Raw genomic sequence first — 11,116 nt, 5'->3', positions numbered from 1 at the left:
TAAGCACCTTATTTTTCCAAACCACACTTGCATTCTGATTTCACAGGCTTTGAAAAGGCAGGACAGAAAACCTTACACCAATTTTATGAATAAATGGCTCCACCTTTCCCCTTCAAAAGTGACAGCAAGAAACACCGACAGAGACAAGCTCAATTATTCTGGAGCTTAATGGTATGCTTTAGCTGTTAATCAAAATGATATTTGACTTTCCAAGCAAGATTTTGATTACCAAATTGTTATATGTTAAAATTACAGAACATACATTTTAATAGCACATGGATTAGTGGATGATGAAAAGCAATCATGGGGTAAAAAAAGAATTTGTATCACTAAGTGCTTGACGCCACAGGGCCGACAATATCTAGACGAAGAAAATGTCTGGCTTTATATTTAACATCACTGTTAAACATACAGCATATACTTACTTCTAATTTGCTTGACAATAGGTTTTAAGAGATCCAGCCACACCTATAAAGGAAAAAAGAACACACTGAGACACAAATTCTCAATGAAAGTGTAACTATTTTTAGACTTTATTTGGAGTTGTTTAAAATAAAAATGTTTTTGAGTACTTGAGGCATCTGTTCCTTTTTTATAAAGAATGCCATGTCTTACATCATTTATCACTTATAGAACAGATCTAAATTTGCTATTATCATCACTGAGTTCAACATTAAAATTTCTCCTGGACTCAAATAGTTAATTAAGAAGTTTTCAACTCTCGTTTGTACTTCTATCATAGTTAGCTACTCAGCAAATATTAATGAATGACTGCTTGTCTGGCTATATGCTGAGTGAAAAATGCACGCTCCTTTATGAAACAAAATGCATGTATGTGTACCTACATACAGACAGGACATCTTTGAGGGATATGGAAAGAGAATGAATATTTATAGAATGCCACCTCGGCACCAGGCCCTATCCATAAGCTATTTACTTCTCAAGGTCAGAGAGAAATGTGAGACTTGCAGAGGCTCAATAATTTGTCCCAGGTCTGTCAACTCCAGAGTGGCAGAGAGAGGAATGAAATCGGGCCTGCCCAACATCTAAGTCCAGACTCTTTTCACACATGTGCTCATTTGTATGCAGTTTGAATGGCAAAATTTAGAGAGAGAGAGAGTGTACGGGAAAGCACACGAGCGAGCTGCTGACCTTATTAATACAGTGCTAAGTTAACCATATTATCCCATTTTACAAACGTTTTTCTTTAAACTTTCCTTGAACTTCTGGTCATTGAAAGGGTTGTACTGAAGCTCGTATTTCCATGTATGGCAAAATAAGGTTAATGTGCTTAACGTAAAGATGGCTTTGTAAGTAAATATAAAAAAGAGAACACCCCCAAACTAAGTAAAGAGCAACAGGTAATTGACAAAGAAAAATGGTTAATGGGAAAATGTTCAAATTCCAAAGTAATGTGCACTACGAATGCAAATTTAAATAACCAAATACCATTTTCACCCATTAAATTTGCATCTAGATATGCCTGCATATACGTGTATATTTGTATTTTATAACACCCAAAGCTGGTAGGGGTGCTGGGAAATGCCCCCTGTCTTATTCTATTGGTGGATGTGTAAACTGGCACAACATTTCTGGAGACTAATTAGGGAATAATTATCTAAAACCTAAAAAATGTTCCTATATATACTCTTTCACCCAATAATTCAATTTTGGGAAATTATACATTTATACATAAAAAGATTTATGCACAAAGAATGCTAATCACATTTTAACTGCGAAAAATTTTTATAATAATCTAAATTAAATGAATGAATGAATAGATAGTCTATACCTCTATGACACATTACCATGCAAACATTAAAAATTATGTTCTTGATAAATACTTAAGAATGAGGGAAAATGTGTTTGGGAGGTTGGAAGAGGGGTGACTTCCTGTGTTCCGCCTTTTATATTATCCAACTTCTGTTAAATGAGCACTAAGAATTCTCATAATAAAAAAGAACTAAAAACTTAAGTTTCTACCTATTCAGGTTAAACTTCCCCCATCAACTTTTCAAATAAGTAATGTTTTATAATGAAACTCATTTCTGTACGTCCCATTCTATATCATTCTCCTGTAAGAGGAAAAAAATAATGGCATTAGTTGACTTAGGATCATCTCCATTGTCATACTGATAAAATTCAACCTTAAAATGAGAAAGAATAATCATTCAAAATAGCAATTATCATTTGCAAGATATATTAGTTTCCTCCTAAGAATCCTAAAAGATGGATGACGTGGCAAATGCATCTCCATTTGATAAGAAAACTGAGTGAGATTCAAAGACCAGATGCCCAAAGTTGGAACTTAAACCCTGTTCTTCAAACTCATTTATTAATTCAACAAAATATTACTGTACCCCTCTGCTAGGCTCTGGGAATCCAATGATGAGAAAACCAATCATGGTCCCTGCTTCATGGAGCTTGTGGTCTAGTGAGGAAGATGGACCAAAAAAAATCCTCATAACAAAACTGAAGAAGCACCTGAGATGAATGTACGATGAGAACTGAGTCCCAGAGGACTGTGAGTGTCTGGGATAGAGAGGTCTGATCCAGCCATGGGAAGAGTGGAAGTAGAGGGAACCTGAGATTCGATATGAACATGTCCCTGAACATGACATTGTGCTGAGATCTGAAAGGAAAGAGATTAAGAACAGATGAAGACACACAGTAAAAACGCCTGCCTAGATGCCTCAAATGAAAGGAAACCAACATGGCTATGGAGCAAGGCTGACGGGTCAGGAGGGGGTCAGACCCCACCAAGGCTATGTCAAGATTCTTCATCCTTATCCTAAGAACAACTGGAAAATGGAGAGTTTAAGCATGAGGCTGATACAATCAAATGTGAACTTTAAAAAGATTAGTCTGGCAGTGTGAGAAGAGATCAAGGGGGCTGGAATAGAAGCAGGTTGCCCTGTTGCAATTGTCCAGGCAAGAGGATAGTATTTTGGACCAGGAGAGCAGAAGAGCTGGAGAAAAGTGGGTGGATTTAAGAAAATTTTAAGAGGTAAAGTCCAATGTGGTTTACTGACTGGATATGGTGGCTGAGGGAGGGGATAATGACCAGAATGACACCAAGATCTCTGGCGTGAGCATCCACACAGGTGCCGGTGCCATTCACAGAGACAGGGAGCACTGGAAGAAGGCTAGGATGGAAGGGGTCGAGACACTTAGATGTTATGAGTGCTCTAGGATTTCATGAGGAACGGATAGTGTGGAAATGTTGGCACACACTCATCCAGAGCTCAGAGAAGGGCAGGGGATCTCACATTTAGAAGTCACCACCACCTTGACTCCATGAAGGATAAGATGCCCTGGTAGAGTCCACAAAACGAAATGCATGAGCACTGACTGATGATGCCTCCAACACAGGGTAAGCCAGGCTGGACCAGATGACGACAGAAGTAAAATAAGGCTAGATTTGTGTCATGGCAGCCATGGGAAGATGGCATCTCCAAAAGGAAGAATATCAAGAAGTGCTGAAAGGTCACATAAAATGAGAACTAGAGTATCTGCTGGTCTGCTGACTGAGTGAGGGGTCTGAAAGTCTGGTGGGCAGTGAAGAAGCAGGTAGGACACAGGGCTTTTTCAAGAAGCGTGGCTATGAAGGAGAAGACAAGAGACTCGGAGTGTAGGGGTGAGGGATCAAATAAGGGTACTGTTTACTTGCTCATTTTTAACAGGAAAACCCTGGTTGCTTTGAAAAAAGGAGAAGGATTGAGAATATGAGCAAGAAGGGATAACCAATGTCCTAAGGGACATGAAATGATCTGAGAAGATAGCTCTAAATCACAGGGCAACAGCTTGAGAGAGAAGAAGAGCTACCCCATCAGGGGAGATAGAAAGACAGGCTAATGACAAATGTAAGTAAGTTTACATTTGAGTTGGGAGGATAAGAAAGTTCCTTTTTGATGCCTTCTGTTTCCCCTGTTAAATCTGACGGTTGGAGGATTGAGGCAAGTGGAGAAAATTCAAAATAGTTATGTTGCATGGGATATTGAGTTAACTAGCGAATTCTAGTGGGATTCCCCACAGCTGCGGAGCGCCCACTCACGAACCTGCTGTCCTCTGCTCTTTCGGCCTCCATGGCCGCCCCAGGACAATTGTTTCTGAGATCTTTCACCACTGCCAGCTCCGCCACAGAACCTGCCTAAACTGCAAACCACTCAGGACAAAACAACTATGCTCTGGCAATGTCGTTGCCAATTTTATGAATTGTTTTAAAACATCGCTCTTCTGTTTTTGGCATTTCTGTGGAAAGCATCAAATACAAGCACCAATTTGAGCCAAATGAGCATGTGGTTTTAGAACATGTAGGTCTGCGAACATCACACAAGCCTGAATTAGCTCGTCGGTAGAGCTCTGCAGCAATAATGCTGCAGGGCACTGATCACACGTCACAGCTGAACTGGCCTGGGTGAGGACGTGGGGCCCGTGAGAACCTCTCCATTTTCCAGTTGGACTGATATCTGCAAAGCTGAAAAAAAAGGTCTTACACACACAGGACTTAAACTACTATAAATGGATGAGCCAGAAGGAGGTCATCTCATTCCAAGAAGAAAAATAAGTTGCTGTTTGATTACAATTAAAGCATTTAAGTTTGAGATACAGGGAGAGCTATCAGGAAGCATTTGAACTAGATCAGATCATCTTAGACAAATCATTTGTTAATTCAACCTAAGCAGAACAGAAACAAGTTCCAGATGAATGAAAAAGGTAACAACAGCACCATAATCTTTCGTTCTCTGCCGACTGCCAACGATCTCTAGAGGGAAGCAACTATAATAAAGTATCTCTTACCCTACACTCACCCCTTCAGCCAAGCCACACGTCCCTGTTCTCTCCAAAACATGCTGTTGGTTTCCAGCACACACCTACACATCCACATTCCTGACTGTCGCTAAGGGGTTTGGTTAAAATGAATGGACTTGTAGACATGTCATTCCCAGTCAGTAGAGCTCACTGAATCAAGACACTTCCCATGCTGGGATGTGAAGGCCTAGACTGAGTTTGTTGGGGCTGTCATGGCAAAGTACCATAGACGAGGTACGTATGGACAACCGAGACTTATTTCCTCACAGTTCTGGAGGCTGGAGGTGTTGCAGGCTTGGTTTCTCCTAAGGCCTCTCTCCTTGGCTTGCAGCTGGCCACCTCCTGGCTGTGTCTCCACATGATCGTCCCGCTGTGTACACATGGCTCTGCTGTTTCTCAGGTATCTCCAAATTTCCTCTTCTTAAAATGATTCCAGTCAGACTGGATTAGATCCTACTCTAATGGGCTCATTTTAACTCAATCACCTCTTTAAAGGCCTTATCTTCAAGTACAGTCACATCCTGGGGTACTGGGTATTAGAGCTTAAACATACAAATTCTGAGGACACACAATTCGGCCCATAACAGCTATCTTCCACAATTTGATTTCAACACAGCTTTCCAACCCCATCTTCCCCTGCTTGCCTACATTTTAGTCAGGCTCCCTGTTCTCCTCCGATCCCTGTTAATATTACTTCCTTCCTTTGGAATGTGTTTTCTGCACTGAAATACTGTTAGGTGAGAAGAAATGCCTTAATGCCTAGGCATTAAAAGCAAGGCAAGATGAATCCCTGTTCCCAAAGCCATTCTCTTCTTTCCCTAAACATCTTTTGTTCTATTATTATGGTGAGTGACATTTTGGGTGGTTTTTGTGGCAACTGAAATATCTGAAGTATTTTGGTAAGGGTCTCATTAGAAGAGTCAGTTACCTGATATCCAAAAGGAGTCCAGGAAGAGATTATATCTTGAGCACCTACTGTGTTGCCAGGCACTGGATAGGAACTTTATATATGTCCTCACTAAATATTCATAACAATGTGGTCATTTTACACAAGGAAGCCAAACTCAGAAAGCTTATTTAAGTCACACAGCTGGGATTTAACATCAAGTCCATTTGATTCCAAATCTCTGCTTTTTCTGCAATATAATATCCTGCCCCTCCAAAAGCTAAAGGACTCAAGAGACGCTCAACTTCCATCTTCATGTTTAAAAATCAAAACTGCATATAACAAAAATTTTCATCAACTATAACATATACAGGAACCAGATAAAATAGGTTACAGAAAATTATCCAATATCTAGAATTCATTACTACAAATTAGTCTTTCTTCAGGCTCCTAGAAGAACATTTTTTTTGAAATGTTTGGTAATAATTTGTTTGAATGTAATTTTTCATATTAATCTTAATTATTTTATCGATTTTACATTTGGTTATATTTAAAAGATATCTTAAGAGTGGCTTTAAAAAAATCTATTGAGATTTCTGATTCTGGTCAAACTAGAGTGAAAGGGACCAAAAAATGAAAAAAATACATAACAACAGATCTGAAGACTTAGGACACCAGGCAATGAGAAATAGTGATTCCTGAGAGATAAAATAATTATGATCCTCACAGTTGCCCCAGCCTTCTCCTTTGAGTAAGTTTCTAGACTGTAGTACAAGGAGGAAAAACCTGTCAAAATGCATGAGTTGAAGAGAAGGGGCTGAGAGAGCAGGGGACACCAAGGTAGCGAGATATCATAGGAGAGTCCCGGAGTAGAAAGCTCTTTCCAGAAAGAGTATGTAGGAGAGCACAGAGGGCTACCCTTGAGTAATCAGCTGAATACTGATCAATGTATGCTTGTGAGGAAAGTACACAAGACTGGGAAAAAGAACTATTGAAAAGATTAGAGGTAACAGTGCCTGATGTTCACACAGGGCCAGGAAAACTATCTATTCTAACCAGCCAGAAAGGAAGTCCTCATGGTTCATGGGCATTGGGAAGAGCAGTGGTCCCCAATCTTTATGGCACCAGGGACGGGTTCTCCTATGAGAATCTAATGCCAGATGATCTGAGGTGGAGCTGAGGCAGTGATGCTTGCGCTGAGGAGCGGCTGCAAATACAGATGAAGCTTTGCTCGCTTGCCTGCTGCTCACCTCCTGCTGTGCAGCCTGGTTCCTAACAGGCCACGGACTGGTATTGGTCCACCACCTGAGGGTTGGGGACCTCTGGGATAGAGTACCTAAGGGTAATCCCTCAGCAGTGGGGAATAATTTACACAGAATGCACATCATGCCAGTCCTACCTAACAAATCTTAAAAGATCTGAAAGGACTAAATTGTTTCCAAATAACTGCATCCTAGAACACTCAGATTGATAGGAATACAAAATATTTCAGCATTCGACAAGGTAAAATTCACAGTATCTGACATCCACTAAAAAAATCAATAGGCAAAAAGAGGAAAATATGATCCCAAAATCAAATCTAGTTAGAATTGACGTATATAACAGAATTAGTACAGGACATGAAGACAATTACAATTATGTTCTCTATGTTGAAAAGATTGAAATATGGAAAATATATTTTAAAAAGACCTAGACTGAACTTCTAGAGATGAAAACTACATTGTGTGAGATAAATTTTTTTTAACTTGGTAAAATTAAAATCAAATTAGACACTGCAGAAGAAATACTAATGAACTTGAAGACCTAGCAATAAAAACAATCCAATATGAAACAGAAAAATTACAAAAAAAATTAACAGAGAAGCAGAGAACTGCAGAACTATTTTAGGCAGCTGAAAAGTGGGAGTCTCAAAGGAGAAGAGATGCAGGGGAAGAACAAAGGAGAGTAGAATATTAAAAGAAAGAATAGCTGAAATTTTTCCAAATTTGATAAAAATCATAAATCCACAGATCCAAGAACCTCAGCAAAACTCAAGCATAATCTGAAGAAAACTTCATGGAAGAATATTATAATCCAATTGCTCAAATTGAAGCAATGATAAACAGAAAATCTTAAAATCAGCCAGAGAAAAAGAGACATTATGTACAAAAAGGAACAAAAATAAAGATGACAGTAAGTTTCTTGTCAGAAACAATGCAAGTGAGAATGCAGTGAAGCAAAAAATTTAAAGAAAACAAAATTCGTCTTAAAATTTGGCACCCAGGAAAAAAAATGTCTTTCAAAAAGGAAGGCAAAATAAAGACTCCTGCAGATGTATGAAAGTTTTGAGAGAATTCATCAACAGAGCCACATAACAAGAAATGTTAAAGAAAGTCCTTCAAGCAGAAAGAAAATACCAGATGGAAATCTATGTCTACACAAATGAATGAGTAACAACAAAATGTCAATTTATGACATGTTTTAAAGATTTATTAGTTAAATCTCTACAAAAAATGAAAATAATAATAGTATAAGATTATAAACTCATGTAAAAGAAAACTGTATGACAACAATAACAAAAAGGTCAGAAATGGGAAAATCGAAGTATATACTATTTTAAGTTTTTTATACTGTATGTGAAGTAGCATAATGTAACTTGAAGGCAGGCTCTGATAAATAAAAGATGTATATTACAAACCCCCAAAAAACCATTAAAGTTACAAATCAAAGAGTTATAGCCTATAAGCCAACAAAGAAAGTAAAGTGGAATCATCAAAACATCCTATTAATCAAAAGGAAGGCAGAAAAAAGGACCAAAGAATGGACAAAATAGAAAACAAATAGCAAGATGACTGATTTGATTCATATCATTAAATGCAAACGGTCTAAACATCCCCAATTAAAAATCAGAATTGTCAGACTGGACAAAAAAGTAACTGTATGCTGCCTGTAAGAAATGCACTGCAAATATAAGACACAAATAAGTAAAAAGGACAGGGAAGAAAAAAGGTATATCATGCTAACAATAACAACTTTTAAAAACTAAAGTGGCTATATTTGGATCAGACAATCAGAATCAAGGATATCACCAGAGATAAAGAAGGTAATTTCTTAATAATGAAGAAGTCAATCAAGAGGATATAAAAATCTTAAATATTTATACACTTAAAAACAGAACTTTAAAATACGTGAAGCAAAAACTGATCAACTGCAAGCAGAAATAGACAAATTCACAATTACAGTTTGAGATTTTAACACCTCTCTCTAGCCGTGGGAAGGCTAGCCCCTCCCCAGTCAGCAAGGCCCCAGACACCAGAACATCAAGAACAATGAAAACAAGAAAATGTTGAAGGAAAAGATCATTGGTTGCTAGGGGCTCAGAGGGGAGGCAGGGATCGATAAGTGGAGCGCAGGATTTTTTTTCAGGGCTGTAAAGCTATTCTTTATGATATTCTAATGGTACATACATGTCATTGTACATTTGTCAAAACCTACAGAATGTACAACACGAAGAATGGACCCTCAGGTAAACCTTGTACTGTAATAATCATGTATTAGTACAGGCTCACTGATTGTAACATGCGTATCATACTCATGCAAAACGTTAATAGAAGACACGGTATGTGTTGAGGGAGGGCAGTATATGGGACCTCTTTGTACTTTCTACTCAGTTTTTCTTTAAACCTAAAAGTTCTCTAAAAATTAAAGTCTATTAATAAAAAAAAAAAAGGAAACGAAAACCACATATCTTCCTTCCAGCTTAAGAAAAGAACACTATCCATAGCTCTATTTTCCCAGAGATCTGTCCTTCGCCCACACTCTCTGCTCAAGGAGAGCTTTGCCTCCTCTGGGACCTGCCCCGTCAACATAGCCACTGTCGATCAAACCACAGCGTGGCCCTGTGTGGTGACGGAGCCATTCCACACTTTAACCTGTCCTTGGTTCTGCAACACTCTCATCCTTTATACCTGGCACAGTCAGCAAGGAGTCCCACCTGGCCTCAGATGTCTGAAGTCAGACCCCTCAGGAAGAAACAAGGTCAGGAGGCTACAACTACACATAGGTGAAGGAAGTCCATCTGGCCCCAGTGGGGATGGGAAACCACCTGTCATCCCAAGGAGCCATGCTTCCTGTGACCTTAAGCCTCTAGGAATCGTGCCTACTGCTATGGATGAAATTGTGCCCCTCGAGAATTCCTATGTTGAAGTCTTAACTCCCGGTGTGACTATATCTGGAGATAGGGTCTTTAAAATGTAATCAAGATTTAATAAGGTCATAAAAATGGGTCCCTGATTCAATAGGACGGTGTCCTTATAAGAAGAGGAAGAGATATCTCCCCCTCCTTCTGCCTGTCCCCATCCCTTTCACCCATGTGAGGACACAGTGAGATGGTGGCCATCTACAGGCCAGAAGGAAGGTCCTTACCAGAATCTGACCATGCTGGTACCCTGATCTCAGACTTCCAGCCTCTAATACTGTGAGAATTAAATGTCTTTTGTTCAAGCCACCCAGTATTTTGTTACGGCAGCCCAAGCTAAGACACCTACCAATGACAAAACTTTTCTCCTGGCATGGAGAATATAAAATGAACAAAAAGATGACGATCTTCTTCCTGAGATTAACCAATATCTATTTATTAGAATCAAAATTTTTTATCAGGTCACTAAGCAATGTAGCTTTACTTAAAGATTGGTGGGCCAGCCTCATTGGTTTCTGAGCTAGAATGGCAAGGACAAAATATAGCAGATAACTGAGTGCCTACTAAGTATCAGGAATTCTGCTGAACTCATGACTGTAAAGTACCTGAATTAATCCTGATGATAACTTTGCAAAATCATCATTTATTAATCTTAGCTCAGGATCTACCCAGCTGCTAAAAGACAAAGCAAATGTTTAAACAGGTGTACAGGCCACAATGCAGAGCTTTTCCCAGTATCCTCAGCAGGCCAATGAGGTAAATCTCACTTATGCACCTGTTTCTGCCACAGAGATGCATGCAGCTCTTTGTGGTGGGAAATGGGAGGAAGGCAGCCGAGGGAAGCAGAGAGCACTTACACTGGCTGAGACAGGCCTGTATGTGAATCCTGCTTATCAACCTGGTTACACAGTACCTTGTCAAGTACTAGGCAACTGACCTCTTTGAATTTGCTCACTGTAAAATGTAGATGATAAAATGCTTACCTCAGAGAAATATTATAAGCAGAGATTGGCAAACTAAGGCCCATGAGCCAAATTCAGCCTACCACATGTGTGGGTATAGCCTGAGAGCAAAGACTAACTTTTATGTTTTTAAGTGGTTGGAAAAAAAAAATCAAAGGAAAAATTATATTTCATGACATGTAAAAACCTTATGAAATTCAAATATCCATGCCCGTAAGTAAAGTTTCATTGCAATACAACCAAGCTCATTTATTTACATATTGTCTATTTCTACTTTTG

General features: G+C 39.0%; 1 protein-coding gene across 3 annotated transcripts in view; it reads right to left on the bottom strand.

Annotated features, from left to right (window-relative positions):
- FARP1 (FERM, ARH/RhoGEF and pleckstrin domain protein 1) overlaps nucleotides 1-11,116 on the bottom strand; it is a 268,128-nt gene that overhangs the window by 78,259 nt on the left and 178,753 nt on the right. For all 3 annotated transcript variants that reach the window (XM_039849165.1, XM_039849167.1, XM_039849166.1), the window contains one exon: nucleotides 426-468. In XM_039849165.1, the coding sequence (XP_039705099.1) occupies nucleotides 426-468 (43 nt within the window). The remainder of the gene's footprint in view (nucleotides 1-425; nucleotides 469-11,116) is intronic.

Source organism: Pteropus medius, unplaced genomic scaffold (genome assembly GCF_902729225.1).
Source record: "Pteropus medius unplaced genomic scaffold, Ma_sr-lr_union100, whole genome shotgun sequence".
NCBI lineage: Eukaryota > Metazoa > Chordata > Mammalia > Chiroptera > Pteropodidae > Pteropus > Pteropus medius.
This window is presented reverse-complemented; position numbering and strand designations above follow the sequence as displayed.